The sequence below is a fragment of the Muntiacus reevesi genome, chromosome 2 (genome assembly GCF_963930625.1).
Source record: "Muntiacus reevesi chromosome 2, mMunRee1.1, whole genome shotgun sequence".
Classification (NCBI taxonomy): Eukaryota; Metazoa; Chordata; class Mammalia; order Artiodactyla; family Cervidae; genus Muntiacus; species Muntiacus reevesi.
The window spans coordinates 259,916,880-259,938,849 of record NC_089250.1 but is presented as its reverse complement, the minus strand read 5'-3'; the positions used below and the strand labels follow the sequence as shown (position 1 = coordinate 259,938,849).

The window sequence follows — 21,970 nt, the reverse complement described above, 5'->3', positions numbered from 1 at the left end:
GGTGTGTCAAAAACCACCTGAGCCTGAGACTTGCTTGCTTCGGGTTTTAAATACCCGGGAGGCTCCTTGAGGCTGGGAGGCTGGATGAGTAAGCCTGGAAACGTGCTATTAACTGCAGGTCAGGAATGAGCTCTGTCCGGGAAGCATGCCAGGGAGCCGGTGGTGGCAGGGCGCACGGGGCCAGGTGGGGTCTTCAAGGAAAGAGCGGGGGCAGAAGCCACTTAGGACCCTAGGCTCCTCGAGGTTCCCATTTCTTTTTTCAGCTGTACCACATGGCACATAGGATCTTAGATCCCTGACTAGGAACCGCCTCCAGCATTGCAAGCACGGAGTCCTAATCACTGGACCGCCAGGGAAGTCCTCCGGGGTTCTGTTTCTTGGCTACAAAATAGGGTGAGCTGCTGTCAGCAGCCCCTACTCCTAGGCTGGTCTTGGGCTCCCTCTCTCTCTGACGGAAGAGAGCAGAACAAGGCAGCCACTTGTAGGTCCAGGAGGCCTGGAAGCGGGCCGCTCGGGGGATCAAACCTCTCCTCGGCCTCCTGCCCAGCCAGGTTCGGTCACTTCCTTGCCCCGACAGTTTCCCAAGCTGTCAAGAGGCAACTGCAGTTAAGTCTTTCCTTGTAGGACTGAATGCATTCCTGTGTGCCCAGAACTTATAGCCTGAGACTGACACGTGATACCAATGGCTGAGGGGCTGGAACTGAGTCTGTCTGTCTCTTTGCTGGAGGAAGGGGCTGCAGGGGAGAGGGTGAAGGCTCAGGAGTCAGCACGAGACAGGTCTGGGCCCAACCCCAGCTCCACCCCTCACTAGCTGCGTGACGTTGGCCGGGCAAGTGCTCATCAGTTTGAGCTGCGGTTTTACCACCTGAAAAATGACATTTTCTACTACACAGGGTTGTGGAGGGATGAAATAACAAAGCTGTCTCCTACAGGGAGATTCTCCTGGAGGCAGGCCCTGCAACCCATAGGCAAGGCCTGAGGTTTAACAGAGGGACTGGAAAAGGTTCTCTGTGGCCTGGGGTCCCAGCGACATTCTATGTGAACCTGGAGCCTGGGGGCGCCTCCTCCACATCCATTCCACCTCAGATCAGAATCCGCCATGGCAGAAACTGTCTCTCTGACTGGGGTTGGTCAGGAAAGGCAGAGGACACGTGAGACGGTTTGAGTTATTAAGACTCCCATGAAATACTTCTGGTTCTTCACCTGACACACGGCAGGACCACTCTTCCAGACCTTTGAGACTGGCTGGTTGGGGCTGTGTGACGATCAGTGTGTTGTGAGAGAGCCTGGGTCCTAAGAGGTCCACTCAGTGGTGGACCCGCAGTGTGGGTGCAAAATAAACCGTTGTTGATTTGTTGTTATCTAGTTGCTCAGTCATATCTGACTCTGCAACCCAATGGACTGTGGCCCGCCAGTCTCTTCAGTCCATGGGATTTCCCAGGCAAGAATACTGGAGTAGGTTGCCATTTCCTTCTCTAGAGGATATTCCTGACCCAGGGATCAAACTCGTTAGCAGGCAGATTCTTTATCGTGGAGTCACCTGGGAAACCCCTTCAGTGACTTAAGTCGCAGCAATTTTCAGGTTAACCAGCATAACCTGACTGAAATAGGGGAAGTCTGCTGAGAGGTTGTGGGGGAAAGTCTTCTTGCTCCAAAGGGAGATGACAAGGAAAGATGGCTTCTCTTCCTCACCAGATGTTGCAGGGTCCAAATATGACACCACTTGCAGCTGTCGCCCTCTCCCAACAAGTCTGAGAACAAGGCCAATGCTGAGTGTGGAAAAGAGGGAGCAGGAAGAGCCACTGGGCCCTTGACAATGTTGTCAAGGTGCTGGATTAACCTCCCTGGGAACTGCTCTGCCTCTGAACCTTCTTTTCTGGGAGATAACATATTCCTACAATGTTTGGTTACTTGCAGCCAGAAGCATTCCATGGACACGAGCCCTGGACTTTGGAGGAGTCACTGAGCCTCCATTAATCAAGCTGATACTGTGATTCCTCACTTGTTTCCTATGCCTGCACTTGCAACTTGAGAGGATAATAAACTGGAATCCCTCCCCCAAAATCCAAAAGAAGAGTTAACTGACTTCTCTGGGGTTACCCTGCCAGTTCAAAGCCAGGGTGGTCTCTGCAAAGACCAACTCTAAGCTCCTGGCTTTCACATATACAGGCAGCAGAGGTGCATTGGACTTTCTGAAATTTCATCTTTCCTCACCTGCCAGGAAAACACATATTATTCCCACTTCTCCAGGCCCTGAACTCTAATGCCTCCAGGAAAAAAAGACAGGTGAAAGGATAAAGAAGATGTGGTGTATATATATGTGTGTGTGTGAAAGAAACCAAAATTGGGTTGTTTGTAGTGATGCGAGTGATTTAGAGTCTGTCATACAGAGTGAAGTGAGAAACAGAAAGATAAATGCACATACATGGAATCTAGACAAAGGATATTGATGCACCTGTTTACAGGGAAGGAATGGAGACACAGATGTAGAGAACGGATCTGTGGACATGGGGGTGGTGGGAGAAGAGGCTAGGATGAATTGAGAGAACAGTACTGAGATATGTACATTACTGTGCGCTAGCCAGTGGGAAGCTGCCTGATAGCACAGGGCACTCAGCCTGGTGCTCTGTGATGACCTAGAGGTGGGGTAGGGGGTGGGGTGTGAGGGAGGCTCAAAAGGGAGGAGATAAAATGTACACATATGGCTGATGCAAGCTGTAGAACAGCAGAAACTAATACAACATTATAAAGCAGTTATATTCTATTTAAAAAACAAAAAAGCATAGGGAGTCTTCACCTTACTGGCTGACTTAGCAGCCAGCCAACCTCCTGGTAAAATGTGACTCCACTATTGCTGGAAGCTCAAGCGTTGATGGGTTTATCCCATTTTCTCAAAATGCCCGAATCAAATCCTGAGTGCTAAAGAAAAATGGTCGGCAGTTGCTAGGTTTGTAAGAGGGAGGTCCGAGTGGCAGACACAGCTGGCACTTCCCTCAATGTCTATTCTCTGCTTCCACCATGGTAAGTAAGTAAGTAAAGTCGCTCAGTCGTGTCCGACTCTATGGGACCACATGGACTGTAGCCCACCAGGCTCCTCTGTCCACAGGATTTTCCAGGCAAGAGCACTGAAGTGGATTGCCATTTCCTTCTCCACCATGGTAGCAGAATCCAAATTGTACTGGTGGCAGCAATGTGATGGGTTAACAAACTACATTTACCAGACTCCCTTGCAGTTCCGGCCAATGAAATAAAAGCTCCACATGCGACTCCCAGACAGTTTCTGCCAGCATGGTGTGGGATCTTAGTTCCCCAATCAGGGATTGAACCTAGGCCCTGGCAGTGAAAGAACAGAGTCCTAACCTCTGGATTACTGGGGAATTCCTCGATGGACTATCCTTAGCTGAACAAATGTTTTCAGCTTCATCTCTCAGCTAACTGTCCTCTATCAAGAAAACCTGTACTTTGTTCACTCATGTGATTCTTTCACTAAAGAGCCTTCTTCCCATCCCAATGCAAACTGACTGGCCTACACTGACCATTCTTTAGATGCTGAATATGTCCCATTTGGGGCCATCTGTATCGCTGCCAAATCCTGGTCAAGCTGATGAAACTAGGACATTCCAGCATCTCACCATGCACAGCTCTGGGCAAAACTCCCCAGATGCAGGCCTGGGCTGCCAGGATCTTTGCTTTGAACTTCCTACTCTGCCACGTAGGAAAGTACCAAGACAGATGTGGAGTCCTGAGGGCAGGGCTCCAGCGTGCTCTGTCAGTCTCCGACACTGATGGGTGGAGCTGGGGAGGGAGCATTATAGGATGGCTGGGTAAAGGGTGGCCACACGATGCAGCCACTGTTGGCTGCCACTCCAGGAGGCACCACCTTCTGAGTCCCTGCTGGTGGAGTCCAGATGCTCCCGTGGCAGCCAACCCTCGACCAATTCTGAGGGTTTGAGATTCCCTGGTGGCTCAAATGGTAAAAAAAATCTGTCTGCAATGTGGGAAACCTGGGTTCAGTTCCTGGGTGGGGAAAATCCTCTGAAGGAGGACGTGTCAACTCACTCTAGTATTCTTGCCTGGACAATCCCCATGGCCAGAGGAGCCTGGTGTGGCTACAGTCCACAGGGTCACAAAGAGTTGGACATGACTGAATGACTGAGCACACAAGACAAGCGTGGGGGTCCCATGTGACCTCTCCAGGGCTTAGTTCAGGGGTGGGCAAGTGACCGAGTCCCTTCATCCTTAGAGAACAGCTCTTCCCTCTTCTCCTGTGGGGCACCAGCTCTGCCTGGGGCCACAGCAGTCCTTGTGGGTCATGAGTGGGGTCAGATCCCTGAGGAAGAACCTACACAACTGACCAGCTCAAGAGCCACCTGCCTCTGGAATTATTATGTGATGATGATAAATCCCCTTAATGCTCATGCCTTCTTGACTTAAGTTTTCTGTCTAAAGTCAAATGTTTCGACTTCCCTGGTGGTCCAGTGGATAACAATCTGCCTGCCAATGCAGGGGACACAGTTTCTATCCCTGGTCCGGGAACTAAGATCCCATATGCCGTGGGGCAACTAAGCTCGTGGCTTGTAATGACAGTCCACACACAGCAACAAAGAACCTGTGCAGCATAATGAAGACCCAGAGTAGCAACCCCCACCCCCCACCGCAAAATGTCAAATGCTTCCTAACTGAAGGACCACTCTATATGGAACCAGCAGAGGAAAACAAAGGGGAAAAAAAAAGCCAGACAGGTAGCCTGATAAGCAAACGTCTGGGGTCCAGGCCAGCCCTGCAGGGTGCTGAGCCGGGCACACAATTCTGTCCTAGCTCTGGGCTGAGTCTGGACGTTTGCTCATCTTGCACACGAGAGTGGCAAACTCCTGAGGATGAGGATGGCACCTGCAGTTGCCGGCATAGCCGTGCTCGTGGCAGTGACTTTCAGGACCCTCACAGAGCACTTCCTGTGTGGCGGGCTGAGTTCTGAGTGCTCACGAGAGCCTCCCTCCTTGAAGGTTCTCAATGTTGCTCGGGGGCAGACTTTGCAATTCTAGAACACGGGCTCTAGAATGCGCAGGCTTCCATAGTTGTGACATGTGAGCTTGGCGGTTGCGGCTCCCAGGCTCTAAGCCACAGGCTCAGTAGCTGTGACACACAGGCCTCGGTGCTCTGTTGCTGTGGGATCCTCTTGGACCAGGGATCAAACCCACGTCTCCTGCACTGGCAGGTGCATTCTTTATCACTGAGCCACCAAGGAAGTCTTAAAGAGTTTTTTTTTAACAGCTAATTTTTTTCTTTTTTGGGCTGTGCTATTTTTTCCAGTGGTCATGTATGGATGTGAGAGTTGGACTGTGAAGAAAGCTGAACGCCGAAAAATTGATGCTTTTGAACTGTGGTGTTGGAGAAGACTCTTGAGAGTCCCCTGCACTGCAAGGAGATCCAACCAGTCCATCCTAAAGGAGATCAGTCCTGGATGTTCACTGGAAGGACTGATGCTGAAGTTGAAACTCCAGTACTTTGGCCACCTCATGCAAAGAGTTGACTCATTGGAAAAGACCCTGATGCTGCGAGGGATTGGGGGCAGGAGGAGAACGGGACGACAGAGGATGAGATGGCTGGATGCCATCACCGACTCGATGGGCATGAGTTTGAGTAAACTCCGTGAGTTGGTGATGGACAGGGAGGCCTGGTGTGCTGCGATTCATGGGGTCACAGAGAGTCGGACACGACTGAGCGACTGAACTGAACTGATGCAGCATGCAGGATCCTAGTTCCCCGAGTAGGGATTGAACCTGTGCCCCCTTCAGTGGAATCGTGGAGCCCTGACACTGGACTGCCAGGGAAGTCCCTGAGGCAGACATTTTACAAGTGAGCAAGCCTAGGGGCAGAGAGGTGAAGGCCCTGGCCCACACCGCACGGCTGATAAAGTACAGACCCTCTTGTCCTCTTGTGTCCCCTTGTGACCCTCTAAGACGGGCTACGGGACAGGTTCAGTCTATGAGGGTCTCGGAGTTCCTGAAAACCTGATGAATCTGGCAGGTCAAGGCCTGCAGGAGAAGACAGCAGGAGACAGAGGAGTCCGGAAGGGGGAAATGTCTGTGGCTGGGCTGGAATGCCTGGCTTGGGTCCCACAGGCTCCAGGATGTCAACTGTGCGACAGGAAACAGGGAAAGGAGCTGAGGTCAAAGGCCACTGGGGCAGCCCAACCTGCTCCAGGGCCTCCTAAGGCTGGCTGGTGACCAGCCACGAGGAACACTTGGGGGGTTCAAGGGCTGAGGCATGCTAGGAATGTTTGGCAGGACTTGGAATCTGGCTGGCTGTCAGAGATGAAAAACACTGAGACCAGTGCCACAGAGAGCAGCATCAGGGAGCCCTGGGGAGAGAGGGGTGGGCTGGGAGGAGCTGGAATCTGAGGGAAAAGTGAGAGTTTTCCACTTGCCAATGCCAGAGAGCCTGAATCACAGAATCACAGCCACCAAGTGTCACTGCGGGGGAGGGGAATCCTGCGGGGACCATTCCTGTGGACAGGCGGAGGAGAGCTCTGGGTCAGAGTTGGTCCCTCAGAATCACACAGGCCCAGGTTCCTGGAAAAGTGATCCCGCCCAAGTGGATCCACTTTGCTGAGCCTCAGTTTTCCCTCTCCCTCTGTAAAATGGGACATGCTACCCACCTCATGGAATTGATAGAAACAACTCACTGAGATCATGTATATAGCTCAATGGGACAGTCCAGAGAACACAGAAATAGAACCTCACAAATCTGCCCAGTTGATTTCCCCTTCCAATGTGCTTTTGCTTTAAGGAGCAAAGCAGGACAGTGGAGGAGAAGGAGCCTTTTCAATAAATGCTGCTGGACACTGGCAGGCAAAAAAAGGAATCTCAACCTAAACCTTTCACCCTATGAAAAAACTAGCTTTAAAAGATTAACTCAAAGTCAACCATGGACTTAAATGCAAAATATAAAACAATAAAAATTTCTTAGGAGGGGAATTCCCTGGTGGGTCAGTGGTGAAGATTACTCAAGGGGCATGGGTCTGATCACTGGTTGGGGAACTCGGATCCCAACATGCCAAGTAGTGCAGCTAAAAAAAAAGGAAAAACTTCTAGGGAAAAAAAGTCTTCCAAGACTCGGGACTAGGAGAGTTCTTAAGATTTAACACCAAAAGCAGGATCCATAAAGGGAAAACAATTGTAATTTGCATCTCACCAAAATTAAAAACTTTTGTTTTGTGAAAGACTGTTAACAAGATGAAAAGACAAACTAATGACTGGTGGGAGGAAGTATTTGCAAACCGCAGAGCTGACAAAGGACTTATGTCTAGTATATACAAACACTGAAACACAAAAGATGTTCAACATCATTAGCCATTGGAGAAATGCAAATTAAAACCACAATGAGCTATCATCACACACCTATGAGAATAGCTAAAGTGAAAAGTGGCGATGACACCAGATAGTGATGAGGACAGGGAGAAACCAGATGACTCACAGCTTGCTAGTGGGAACATACATTGGTACAACCACTCTGGAAAATAGTTTGGCAGTTCTTTTTAAAACTAAAAACGGACATACCACACATTATGCAATTGTATTCTTTTCTTTTTTTTCCTAAACACTTTTCTACACACAATACAGAATGGTCAGCACACCCTTTCACTGAAATAATAATGCTCTCAACTTGTTGAGTAAGTAGCACTTGGAGAAACATCTCCCCACACTCCCCCAGGTTTACTGAGGTGTAAGTGACAAATAAAATCATAATATACTTAAAGTTGTACAATGTAATGATTTAATATATGTATACACTGTAAAATGATTACCACAATCACCACATCTAACATCTCAAATAGTTATCTTTTTTTGGGGTGAGAATGTTTAAGATCTACCCACTTAGCAGATCTTAACTGTACAGTACAGAATTAACTACAGCCAACCATGCGACACGTGAAATCCTCAGAACTTATTCATCTTATAACTCAAAGTTTGTGCCCTTTGACCAACATTGTCCCATTGCCCCAACCCCAAGTAACTACCATTCTATCTACTCTGTTTCTTTGAGTTTGACTTTTTTTCATTCCACATGTGATACTGCACAGTATTTGTCTTTCTGATTTATTTCACTGAACATAATGCCTTTAAGGTTCATCCACATTATTGCAAATGGCAGGATTTCCTCTTTTTATGGTTGAATAGTATTCCATTGTGTATATTACACCACATTTCCTTTATCCATTCATCTGTCAACAGACATTTAGGTTGTTTCTATATTTTGGCAAGCAACTGCATTCTTGGGCATTTACCGCAGAGAAGTGAAAACTTATTTTCACGCATGTTCAGAGCATGAATATTTGCACGGCCCAAACCCAGAAAGTACCTGAATATTCATCAATGGTACCACACCACCAAATACAACTTGGCAATAATAAGGATTTGACTACAGATACAGGCAAAAATGTGGATGACTCTCAACTGAGAGAAAAACAATCTCAAAAGGGCACATACTGTGTGATTCCTTTTATATAGCAATCATGAAGTAAGAGACCCAGAAAAGATTACTGGTTGCCAGAGGGATGGGGGAGGGGATGAGTGTGGCTATAAAGGGGTAGCCAGAAGGAGTTTCATGGTGATGGCACAGTTGAGTCTTAACTGTGGACAAAACTCCACACAGCTACACACACACAGGTAATTGGTGTATTCTGAATAAGCACTGTGGATTGTACCAATGTCAACTGATTTGATATTGTATCAGTTATACAAGATGTTAACACTTGGAGAGGCTGGGTGAAGGATTCAAGGAGGGCTCTATACATTTCTTTTAAACTTCTTGTGAATCTAAAATTATTCAAATAGTTTAAAAGCAATAAGATAGGAGGAGGGACAACCATGACTTTGGGGAAAAAAAAGCTCCTTGGAATTACCAATAGCATCATCCCTAACACCTCTATTCTAGGCTGATGGCTCCATGCCAACTGCCACTTCTAGCCTCAGCCACTGGGGCCACCCAGGTGCCCCCACACCTCAGACTCCTTTCCGTTCCTCCTACATTCCACACCGTTCTGCTTACTGATGTCTGTGGCCTCTGCTCTGTCTGGAATGACTTTCTCCCTCTTCTCTGCAGCAAACTCCTATTCATCCCTCAAAGTCCTATTCAGATACCACCTGCTCTGGGCAGCCAGCTTAGACCCAAGGTTGGGCTGAGCTTCCTCCTTCAAGGCCCGAGTCTATCAGAGCTCTTGGCAGAGCGTGCATCCCTTCCGAGACCTTCTCTCACCATAGCAGATGCTGATAACAGGAACCCCTGGGGTAAGTATCTCAAATATTTCTCCTGACACCCGCAACACAGAGGGCTCTTGGGACCCACTGCAGTTGAGAGCTGAATGGTGGCTACCAGAAGATGAAAGAGTATGTTTCCCCCAATTTTACAACAGAGGCTTAGAATCAAGCAGTGGTTTAGTGTGGTAGCTCTTGAAGTGTGTTCCCTGGGCTGGCAGCCTAGGAATCGCATGTCCTACCCTAGTCCTACCAAGCTGGAAACTCAAGGGTGAGGCCCAGTCATCGGTATTTTAACAAGTCCTCCCTCTGGGTGACTCTGAGGCATGCTATTTAAACTAACTCACTTACTCCATCCTTTCATCAAATATATACCAAGGATCTACCAGCCCCTCCGTTGTGTGATGGTGCTCCTAAGAAGAAAAGTGTTATACATTGGAGAGCAGCAAGCCTGTTCATGCACACATGCATGAATATGCATGCACACAGACTTCCCTGGGCTAACAGGATGGAGAGGACTCAAGGCCGTCGTTGGGAAAAGACAAACGGAAGTGAAGGGCACGGGGCCAGCATGTCACTGTGTAGGAGGTGGGGGTACAGGGAAGGCTTCCTGGAGGAGCATCAGCACTCACGCTGGAAGAGTGGGGTCTGCGGAGTCTGTGGGGGTGAAGATCATGAAGAACTTCTGGGTGGAGGGAAGAACACAGGGAGGAATCTGAAAAGCACACAGCCTGCCTGGGAGATCAGAAGTGGCTGGGGTCTACAGCCATACCACCCTGAACTCGCCCCACCTTGTCTGATGTCGGAAGCTAAGCAGGGATGGGCCTGGTTAGTACCTGGATGGGAGAAGGAGCTGGGGAGGCTGATGTGCAGGGCACTGCACGAGGCTGGAGAGGCAGGGGAGGGGCCCCGGTGGCCACACTGAAGCGTGGAGGCTGTGTCATGAGAGCTCTGGGACATGTGGGGTGGGGTGTGGAGCAGGGGATAGACGCGGCCAAAGACCCCCTGGTTACTGAATGGGGGCTGGACTAGAGGAGGTGGCATGCAGGCTGGGGGCTCAGGAAGGTGGCCAGGGCAGCGCATTGGGGAAAGGAGGAGGGGGCGGGGGCAGAGATGCTCAAGGGGTTGAACGGATGGGCCGCAGCAGAGGGAAGGAGGAGGGGAGGCACCCAGGATGAGGTGCACGGCTCTGGCCCGAGGACAGGGGAGTGGTGTGGCCACCCCTCAGACAGGCACCCCACGGGAGAAGGAAGGTTCCAGGGCACTGGAGTGGAAGGCCGCTGGAGAGTAAGCTAGAGAAACTGGGTTTATTCCAAGGGTACAGGGAGCTAGGCAGGAGTTGGGAAGATCCCCTTGGCTGCCAGACTGGGGAAGGGGACAGGACTGAAGCCTGACTGGCCCTGAAAACTGGGTAATGTTGGGGGCCTGGTGTGGGGGGAGCACGGGCTGGAGGCAGATAACAGCTGCATTGCAAGGGGTGTGCTCAGACAAGTGATTCAGGCATTAAGAAAAATGGCAACTCAAATGCTGCTGGGATGACCGGCAGGGCGCGTCCTAGCCAGGCTGGCTTGGCCCCACATCCTAACACACACAACCCTCCATCCCAACGGGCCTCTGAGGACCCCGGGGAATCCAGGAGCCCCATAAAATGGCAAATAAACCTGTATGTCAGGTAAGTGCATCTCCCGAGGAAGAAGGATGCTGGCTTTCATCAGATTCCTTAACGGGAAAGAGAGAAGAGAGTCTGACCTTTCTGGGGATGGCTTGTATCTCGCGTAGGTGGCTGAGCCGGGGGTGGAGAAGCTCCCAGAAGGCTGTCGGTAGGGAGGGACTTTGTCGACCCCTGCTGGTGACGCTGTGTAAGGGGTTTCAGGGAAGCTGACTGGCCTGGAACAGAGACAGGAAAGAGGAAGCGGGTGGGTGTGAACGAGGAGGAGAGCCCGGCCCAGTCCTGCGGCCCAGCCACACCCGTGGGCTTCACCTGCTCCCCTCTGAGGGTATGGAGGCAGGGCTGCTGAGTGAAGGGCTGGGGAGGTCAGGACACCCCTTCCTTCCTTCCCACCACAACTGAGCCCACCCCTCAGCATCTGCAGCCTGACAAGGGCTGGACGGGCCACCCATGCCTGGGACAAGACTCTCCTCTGCAAGCTGTATTCTCTCATTTCTTAGACATTTTTATTTTTTTTTAATATGTAATATATTCAAAAGCACTTCTCTGTAAGGTACATGCCATCATAATAAAAGAAACTGCCTGAAGTTACCACCCGACCCGAGAGCTAGAACGGGGGCATGAGTACCCATGGGTGGGCTCCTCTGCGCCCCACTTCCCTGTCTCCCCCAGAGGTAATCACTCTCCTAAATTTTGTGCTTATCAGTCCCTCGACCTTTAAAACAAATATATGGTTTTAATCACACATGGTAGGGTGGATTTCCAACTGCAGGCGCTGAGCGCCCCAGCTGTGTCCACGCTCCAGAGGCTCATAAGGCAAGTTTAAGGCAAGGAGGAAGGGAGGGGCACGAGAAGGAGAAGGTAAGGGAGAGGAGGAGATCAGACAACAGGGGGAGGAGAGAGAAAAACGCAGAGGGCGGCAGCGGACAGGAAGGAGGTGGGGGCTGGACTGGCACCCCTGGATGGGGTTGGGGTTGGGGGTGTCCTTACCTCTTGCTGTGCAGGGGCTGGGACTCCCGGAAGGGGACCATGGGGGTCTGCTTCGGGGGCCGGCTCAGGGACTGGGCGTGTCCGGGGGTGGCGGGGGCGGCCCACTTGGAGGCTGGGAGAGAGTTGTGGGACGCGGGCCCACTCCACTGCCAGGGAGCATTGCTGCGGTAGGGGGGCCTGCCCCCCGGGGCCAGGCCCTCCGGCTCAGTCTTGGGCTCCGAGGTATTCATATCATATGTTTCCGGCCACCCCCTGGGAAGGAAAACATCGTTACTCAGAAAAGGCCCTGGCCCACCAGCGCGCAGCGCTGCAGCTTTGCAGCCCAGATCTGAACAGTCTCCTATTTTAAAGGCCGAGTGGGGACCCTTCAAACTGGTCTGAAATGGAGCAGCTCTGTGTCCTCAACCCAGACAGGGTCCAGCACAGTGGCCCCGACTGCTGGGCACACTCTCCTCCATCTCCCCGTCCCCTCCTCTTCCTCTCTCCCTGTCTCTCCCTTCACCTGACCCAGGCCTCCAGCTGGCCAGTGTCCTCCTCAGGCTGGCTCGGCCCCCCCGCCCTCCCTTGGCAGTACTCAGGGCCAGAAAGGCGGATGCCCTCGGCATCAAAGGACAGTATCTGCCTTGTTCCAAAGAAGCTCAAAGGCAGCTGGAAGAGAAGCAGGTGACCTACTTTGCAGGGTGGTTAGGAAAAAAAAAAAAAGCCACGAAAAATCCAGAACCTTGAAATAGATGCAGAACGGCCTGTGACTCCCCCTAGACCAGGCTGGCACACATGCTGCAATGTTCCTGGCTCAGGGCGGGGGGCTCCGCGGGCTGGGCTGGAGTCCTCCACCTCCGCTGCGGTGCAGCGTGGGAGGGGGCTCTGAGCCCAAGCAGGGGGCCGTGCTCGCAAAACCCACCTCCCAGCAGCTGTGGGAGCCGAGCTGGTAGGAGCCCTAGGCCTGGAAGCTGTCAGGCCCGCACTAAGCCAACCCTCTGGGGTTCTCCTGAGCCCCCTGGAGCCCGGGGCACTTTCAGGGTCACCCGGCAAAAGATCTGGTGGTTGTGGCGGCTGTGGACCCAGGTCATGTCTGCTAAGGAGGCATCAGAAAGTGACCCAGGAATGGGGCACCTGGGCCAGACACACAGTGCCCTCGGCAGCACTGGAGTTGGAGCTGATATTCAGAAGCGCCTTCCAGCAGCTTCTCTGGATCAGTAGGTGCCCACGCCTCACCAGGTGCCAGGTGAGGAATGACAGCATACGAACACCTAAAAGGACCTGCAGATCTGCCAGGCCCAGGTAGAGGTGGTACCACCGTGGACCCAGGCAATGCATCCCCGCTGCTCCAGCCTGCCTAGCTTCTACACCCCCTTCTCCTGAGAACAGGTCTGTGTGCTCTGGGTGGGGTGGATCCCACTTCCTGGCTCCAGGTATGAGCATGTGATCCAGGCCAGCCAATCAGAAGCGCTTCTTTGAGATGACAGGCACAGGATTGTCAGGTGCCCCAAGCTGAGCCAATCAAAGACAGTGAGCATCAACTCTGGAACTGCTGCGAGGTGGGGGGTGGGCAAGGGTGGGGGGTAGATGGTAAGAAAAGGATCTATTTCACTGAACTGCTGAGCTGGGGAGACCTAAGCTGGAGCTGCGATGAGGAAGAGGTGGCTTGAGAATGATAGCAACGCAGAAAATGAGACAGGTGAGAGAGATTCTTGATGAAGATGTCCAAGACCCTGCATAAAGCCACATTTCAATCTTGCCCTATCTCCCAGTCTTCTTAGGTGCATTAGCCAGTAAAGTCTCTCTTTTGCTTCATCTCTGTTGCTAGTTATTATCAGTAGATACACTGAAGAGAAAAGCAAATTGATGCACAGAGAAGTTAAGTAATCTATCCAAGGTCACACAGCCAGTAAGAGGTAGAAACTGAATTGATTGATTTATCCTTTTTTTTTTTTTTCTTTTTTTGGCTGTGCCATGTGGCTTGTAGAATTTTAGTTCCATGCCCTGGCAGTGAAAGCACAGGGAATTCCCAGAAACTGGATTTAAAGATAGTAAGCTGACCCGAAAGCCCACAACTTTAACCACCATATACACTAGCTCACTGGGACAGTGGTTTGGGAGCCAGTGGGTAGATTCCATGGGCCCGTGACATCTGCCCCTGTTACTAACAGCTCCACCTTTGGCCAAGAGTCCCTGGGCATGACCTCAAAGAGGGAAACAATCATTGGAGGGCAGCACAGAGTGACAGAGAGCCAGGGCTCCGCAGGCAGACAGCTGGTTCAGATCACAGCTCTGCTTATGGCCCAAGTAGCCTTGGGTGAAGGAGTTTCCTTCTCAGAGACTCAGTTTCCTCATCTGCAAAATGGGAGTGGTGGCAAGCCTCAGCCAAAAGTCTGGCGCATGCCAAGTGCTTAACACATATGAGCTGTTGCTGTGGTCGCCTTCTCCAGCTGATGCTGTGGACTCTGCCTGCCATTCCCACAAGCTCAAAAGCTGAAGCCTTCTTTCCATTTTCTCAAGTCCAGCCACACCCACCTGGAGCTCTGGAACAAATTCTTTCCCTGTGATCTGAGATCCATCAGCATCTACATTACCCCGAGTGCTCAGTAAAGGAAAGCAGATGCCTGGGCCCATCTTAGCTCCTCTGGATCACAGTCCTCTTTGAGGCAGGGCCCAGGAAGCTGCATTTTACCAAGTTGCCAGGGATGATGCTGACACGAGGAAGTTTAAGAAGCTCCTTTCACGGATCCAGTTTTGGGATTGTTTTTAAAAATTAAAGTGTTAAAAAAAATAAAAATTAAAACTAAAGTGTTGTTAGATGACATCTCTGTCCACCAGTTACACTCACCAGGAGCACCCACAGCCGCCAGGGTTTTACATATTCTTGACTCACTGCATTTTCTGTAAACAATCTATTACTACTCCATCACATGGATGACCTGGGATTTACTTAGCCAGGCTCCTATGGTTGGACATCTAGGTTTCTTCTAGTCTTTTGCTCGACCAACAATGCTGCACTAAAGATTCCCTCTCCAACCTCTCAGCCATGTGCGGAAGATGCCTGGTGATGGATGCCCAGGTTTGCAGCCCACTTTTCCTATCTGCCTCCTTCTCTTTGATTCCCAACAGCCTAGTTTCTGGAGACCATGGGGACTCCTTCCTCTTTCTCCAACTCACTCACTTGTGGGGTTTTCAATTCCCCTTCTCAGGGAGGAGCACCCCCTCCCCCTTCAGATGTCTTGAATCCAGATCAAGAGCCAAAGGCATCCTGGATCAGCTTCCCCATCAGGCAGGACAGTGAGATGAGCCTGTACAAACATGCCAGGTCACCATGACACACCGCATCGGGGGCTCTGGGATGTCCCTCCAGGCTACCTGGCCCACCTGGGCAGGGCTGACTTGAGAACCCCAGCCTCATGGTCTGGGGGTGTGAGCATGACCCGCTGTAGTCTATGCAGTGTCTGAAGAGCCTGGGGTCCAGACCTAGGCCCTACAGAGCCTGGCCGGTGGCAGGGAGAATGCCTGGGCTCATCCTGGCGTGTTGCCCCTCAGAGCTTATCGTGACACCCGGGCTAGGCGGCCAGGGTAATAGCAAGAGGCTGGAGGAACCGCAGAGCTGGGGTTTCAGCTCTGCAAACGAGGTCAGCCAGACCTCTCTGCGCTTGAAGAACCACACACACCACACAAATCCCCACCCACACCTGCCCCATTTTGGTGGCCGCCTTGTAAAGGGAGCCGGATGAGAGTTTTCCTCCTAAACAGGGCGGGAAGTGGAACCCGTCTGTCTGCTCACACCCTCCTCGGCCTCGTCTCCCCAGAACTGGATAAGGGAGCCTGCAGATGCTGCCTTTCACCTGGCTGGTCCCTACCTGCAGGTCCAAGGATATTTGTGTGGCCTCTGGTGCTCCCGAGCTTTGGAGAGTCATAGAACAGGCAGGCTGCTACCGTGTGTGTCTGTGTGTGTTTGTGTGTGTATGCAACGAGGCAGAAGGGTTACCTCAGCTTGACTTGCCCCTGCAGAGCTCAGTGAAGGTGTGGCCTGGCTTTGGCCCCATGCAGGGGTGGAGGAGGCCCCGGAAGAGGGCTGGGAGAAGGGGACACCTGGGGCCTGACTGGAGTCCCAAGGCTAGGGGACTGGCACCTGGGTGGCTAAGCCCTGGGTTGTGACAGGGTTGAACCCTGCCCAGAACTGTCCCCACCAAGTTCAGAGCAAGCAAGACTCAAGAAGGTGGGAGGGTGCAGCCAGGACTCACATGCCGATAGCTCGAGACTGCTTTGAGAGGCAGCAGAATACACAGAGAGGGGAAACCTGGATTGAGTTTTGCTCTGCCGTTTAGAGCAAACGAGCCACTCTGCCACTTAGCCACGCAACTCTGCACAAGGCAGTGACCCACTCTGGCTGTCAGTTTTCTGATCTGTAAACCGGGGATCACACCAGCCTTGGGAGGTCATGCGCATAAGCTCTCAGTATCCCCTCATCGCGTGCCTTTCTCTTGGCTCGCCTGTTCCAGCCACGTGACCCTCTTTCTGGTCCGTCAACAACCCAAGGGCCTCTTGTTCTTACCCTCCCCTCCCCACGGGGCCTGTCTCTTGGTTCCTTCCCACCCTCAGGCCTGCCCTGACCCCCGAGTCCGATGTCAGGCCCGGCCCTTCATGTGCCTCACACCCAGGACCTCGCAGCTGGTGTCCTCTGAGTGCCTCCTATAGGCCAAGTCCTGTCCTGTGTACCGTGGGCCTCCCCTCCTCCAACCTCACAGCCACCTCTGGGCAAAAGCTCCACTAATGTCCCTGTTTTATAAACGAGGAAACAGGCACCGAGTGGCGGGGACCTTCGCCCAGGGTCACAGTTAATAAGACGAGGAGCTTGGACTCAAACGCAGGCAACCTCCCTGCAGGTCTGCCTTCCCAGTATGCCCAGTGATTACCGCTTGGACTATGTGAACCATCTCACTGGCTTACTTTCTTATTGGTTGTCTTCCCCAATCCATTCATCAGCCCAGGCCCAGACTGTCCTCCGTGCAGCTGTGCTTCCGGCACTTGAGATGTAGTGATTCTAGAACCACTGTTTCTAAGTCATCGCTGGAGGTTGCTAGGGTACCAATTCATTCTTCTCAGAATCACATCTATCCTGGCTTCCCTGTACAGATTATATCTGAGAGGCATCAAATGGTTGCTGAAGGAATGTTCTTTTTGGAAGAATTCCAGCCAATAAATGAAGAAAGGATTTCCTTGGTGGACCGATGGTTAAGAATCTGCCTGCCAAGGCAGAGGACACGGGTTCAATCCCTGGTCTGAGAAGATCCGACATGCTGAGGGGCAACTAAGCCCGTGAGCCCCAACTACTGACGCTGTGCTCTAGAGCCCGAGAGCAGCAACTACGGAAGCTCGCGTGCCCTAGAGCCTGTGCTCCGCGACAAGGGAAGCCAGTGCGATGAGAAGCCTATGCACTGCAACTAGAGGACAGCCCCCGCTCATGGCAACTAGAGAAAGCTGGTGAGCAGCGACGAAGACGCAGCACAAAGATAGATAAATACATTTTTAAAAAAATAATGAAGGAAGGATAGAACTGAGGACATCACTTGAGTGTGACCTGTCATGACACAGGGGATCCAGACAAGGATCACAAATGGCTGCTGAGAGCTGAGGGGAAATGTATAGCATTTAGGGTCAGGCTGCCACCCTCGGAACCTTCTGACCACCCCTAGTATCACTCACACAGGGACAGCCAGGCATGTGGCGGCCCGTGATGGGTGCACACCTGGGAAGTGCTGTGACCAAGACAAGTTCAGGGACCTCACTGGCAGTTAGGACTTCGCTTTCCAAGCCAGGGAAGGTGGGTTCGATCCCTGGTTGAGGAACTAAGATCCCACATGCCTCACAGCCAAGGAACCAAAACATAAACCGGAAATAAAATTGTAACAAATCCAATGACGTCTTTAAAATGGTCCACATCAAAAAAATCTTAAGTAAAAAAAAAAAAAAAGGAAATTCAACCAGAATCCAATCAAGCTTTTATGCTGAACTCATTTGTGGGAAATACACGTGCTAGAAGAACAGGTTAAAGGACACCAGGAGAATGCAAGCAGCTAAATCCAGGAAGCGGGAAACTCTGAAAAACAAGTGGCCCGGTTTCCTCCCAAAACAAACTGTTAAGAAAAAAATAAGATTTAAAAAAAAAAGATTCATCAACCAAATGCCACAACAAGAGCCTGATGAACAGAGCAACTGCTTTTTAAAAATCTCTCTCTGGTACAAAAGAAGTTAAAGATGGATGGGGGAGTTGAGGCAGTCTGTTAAATTTTTTAAAGGTCCTGACTGAGTAGAGATACAATCGAAGGAGTGAGACGCTTCAAATAATCTAAGGTGGAAAGATATGGGATTAAAAAAAAAAAAAAAAGATATGGGATTAAAAAGAAACAAAAATAAAATAAGAACTGGCCACATGTTGACAAACGTTGCAACAGGAGACTCAGCATGCTATTAATATGCTTGAAATATGGGACTTCCCCGGTGGTCCAGGGGTCAAGAAGCCGCCTTTCCAAGGCAGGGGATGCAGGTTCGATTCCTGGTTGGGGAACTAAGATGCCATAAGCCAGGGAGTGACTAAGCCCACGCGCCACAACAAACATGCCCTGTGCGGCAACTAAGACCCGAGGCCGTCAAATAAATAATACTAGAGAAAAATGTTTGAAATATCTCATTAAAACAAGACAAAAAGAAACAAATCCTGCACTGGCTTCCCAGTGAACAAATCCAAAGCTCGGCGCTGTGTCCAGGAAGGGCCCCAGTCTGCCCCCACGCCCAGCCTTGCTCACCGGGCTCAACACCACGCTCCCTGAGCGGCAGGAACCCTCCCCCTACAGACGCTGACACTTTGCAGACCCTGCCCTGGCCTGTCCATGGTCCGGGCGCTGCTGACCTGGAAAACCACATGGCGGCCTCCACCAAGAAGCCTCCCCTGACCACCTGTTAGCCCCTTCTGTGACCCTGCTCTTTCTCCTCAGAGCTCTTCACTGCCTGGTCCTGTGTTACATACCTATTTAATGACTGCCTGTCAGGACACAAACTCCAAGGGAATGGGTGCTTTTATTTTGTTCACTGCTAAATCCTACTCAGCACTTCAAATGGAATGTGTACACAGTACGGGCTCAATAAATATGTGCTGAACAAATGATGAAGCGCACTGTACCTTCAGGCAAGGTCTTTTTTCCCACTATTTTTGGCTATGCCTCGAGGTATGTGGGATCTCAGGTCCCCAAGTAGGGATCAAACCCCAAGCCCCCTGCAGTGGAAGCAGTCTTAAGCACTGGACCGCCAGGGAACTCCCTCAGGCAAGGACTTCAACGCTATGTGCTACCAAGGAGGGTGCCCACCTCAGGGGCTGCAGTGGGGGCCGGAGGGGCCAGCACGCACGTGCAGAGCTTAGACCATGACCACCTGCAGGAGGGGTTTCACAGATGTTGACTTGGACCCTGACACCATTATCACCACCTGCTGAGGAAGGGTCCCAAGGGCCAGTGCCCAGGGAGCTGCCGACCTCTCCGGGGGGGACAGACTTACCTCCGGGGTGTGCCGTCGTCGAAAGGCGGGATGATGACCACCTTGACGGTGACGGAGGTGCGTAGCAGGTCGATCATCTGGTCGTGGGTCAGTGTGACCACGGCCACCTTGCAGATCTCCACCAGCCGGCTGCCCTGCCGCAGGCCAGCCTGCCAGGCAAACCCATAATCCTCCACCTCGGCCACGGTCCCGTCATACTTCACGTGGAAGCCCAGCTGCCCCAACCCGTTCCGCCGCAGGGTCATGTCCACCGTCTCCCAGCCGTTGGTCATCACCTGTGGGCCACACGCAGGGTCCAGTTTCACAAGCTGCTCAGGGGGAACGGAGGCAGCTCTTGGGGGGAGATTCTGCCCTTCTGAGGCCAAAGACCCCCACCCCGCTCTCCCAGGTGATGTTAGGGTACAGGAGCCTGGGCTCCTGACTCGTGGAGAAACATAGACACCTCATACAGAGGCGGCGGTCATGAGTCGTGTTCTCCACATGCCCCCTCCCACCCTCTCTATGGTTGGTGGTCTCTGGAACTTGTTTTGGGCTTTCCAGGTGGCACTAATGATAAAGAACCTGCCTGCCAATGCAAGAGACATAAGAGACTCGGGTTTGATCCCTGGGTTACGGAGATCCCCTGGAGAAGGAAATAGCAACCCACTCCAGTATTCTTGCCTGGAGAATCCCATGGACAGAGGAGCCTGGAGGGCTACAGTCCACAGGGTCACAAAGAGTCAGACATGACTGAAGCAATTTAGCATGCATGCACAAGACTTGTTTTGGCCAATGAGTTGTGAATGGGACTGGCATACTCTGGGCTGGGGCATTTCATTGCTAATTCGAGACCCTCTTCAAGCCTTTTCCCTCTGCCACAGCCACTAGGATTATTCCAGAGAGCGCCTGTTTGGTCAGCTAGGGTCTGTGAGTTCCCGGACTCCAGCTCAACCTGAGAGGGACACATGGCATGAGTGAGATAAACCTTTGTTGTCTGAAGCCCTGATGGATACGGTGACTATAAACAGAGTAAGCTGGAGAAGCCAGAGACCAGAGACCCTGTGAGTTTTTCTAGGCTGGGGGCTCGGCGCCGTATTCTTTACTCCAGAACCTTATTCTGTAAGGCAAAAACCCCTTTCGAACCTCCGCCTCAGACTGTCCCCCATCCTGAAGCCAAGCAGACCATACAGGGAGGGCCTTCTCTCTGATTTATTCCCTGCTTCTTGTGGGACACTTCCACCATGCTAAGGTATGACCATAGATAGGATAAGCCACTGAACAGAACACCCAGAGCTTCAGCATATCCTGAGGGATTCCTTCCTCTTCTTGGAATAAAAAGATTAACTTAATAAGCCGGAGCTGTTAACCAAGTTACATCAAGATCTGCCTGCCTAAAAACTGCCTTAAGGAAAGCATCTGTGTAATGGTTGACATCTCCTGTGAGAAGTCATTCCCTGGGTAGAAACGATGCTATGTGATGTACTTGTTAGAGCTCACAGTAAGAATCTCATGTCACAAGCCACGCTGTGCAGTTATACATTTACACATGTATCCACATACACAAAAATATTCTTTGCAATCCACACAGACGTTCCCGAGTGTGGGCAGCAAGAAACGAGTGTGGATGGTGAAGGACTTACCTGAAGATGTAAACACATCTGTTCCTGGCTAGTCTGGATAGTGAGAATTTGGGAGGTGAGGAAACATGTGAAACTGGGACAAGGCTCCACGAGACCAAGCGCCTCCTCAATGCGTCATTTTTTTCTACCCTGTCTTTGAAAACTGCCTACTGAGATTCAGTAATTGATTTCATGGCCCAACATGTTCACAAGTCAATAAGGAATTACTATTCGTTTTTTAATATATAATAGGCAAAACAGTTATTTTTCAGAGGCTGTATGTTCTAGAGATAAATATTTACACATTTACTGATGAAATGACAGGATGTCTAGGATTTGTTTCAAAATTATCAGTGGAAGGGAAGGGAGAGAGGGAAAGGGAGAAATAAGATGAGCCCCAGGCTGATAACTACAGAAGCTGGTGATAAGACTGGGGGTTCACAATGTGAGTTTCTCTACTTTTGCGTCTGAAATTTTCCATGATTAAAAAGTTAAAACAAATTTGTCTGAAAGGAAAGCCTACAGTTTAGTGCCTTAAAAGAGAAACTCATGACTGGCTTCATCCCAGACCATGGCCTCCACTTTGGGAGTCAAAATGCTTCTTCCCTTTGAAGTCATCACCCTTGTGTCCCGTGAACTGAGTTAATAATAGAATCTCTCTCACTGGGTTTTGGGAAGAAGAAGTGCAAGGCTGCAAGGAGTCAGACGGCTGGCCCCCTGTGAGTGGCCATTCTTGCTGTCACTACAGACAGCACACGTGCGTGCACGCAGTCCACGGTCATTGAGTGTCTGCTGCACATCAGACACTGGCCCAGGCGCTGAGGACGCAGCAAACATGTAAAAACACACATCAGAAGTTAAAGCAGGGACAGTGGGCGGGACAAGCTCGAGGCCAGGGTGTGGAGGGGGTTTTTACA

General features: G+C 51.3%; 1 protein-coding gene across 4 annotated transcripts in view; it reads right to left on the bottom strand.

The window, feature by feature from the left end:
* Window positions 1–21,970, bottom strand: part of SIPA1L3 (signal induced proliferation associated 1 like 3) — a 251,556-nt gene that overhangs the window by 51,541 nt on the left and 178,045 nt on the right. For all 4 annotated transcript variants that reach the window (XM_065926010.1, XM_065926008.1, XM_065926011.1 and 1 more), the window contains exons 10-12: window positions 19,456–19,730; window positions 11,917–12,168; window positions 11,007–11,144 (exon numbers count right to left, since the gene is read on the bottom strand). In XM_065926010.1, the coding sequence (XP_065782082.1) occupies window positions 11,007–11,144; window positions 11,917–12,168; window positions 19,456–19,730 (665 nt within the window). The remainder of the gene's footprint in view (window positions 1–11,006; window positions 11,145–11,916; window positions 12,169–19,455; window positions 19,731–21,970) is intronic.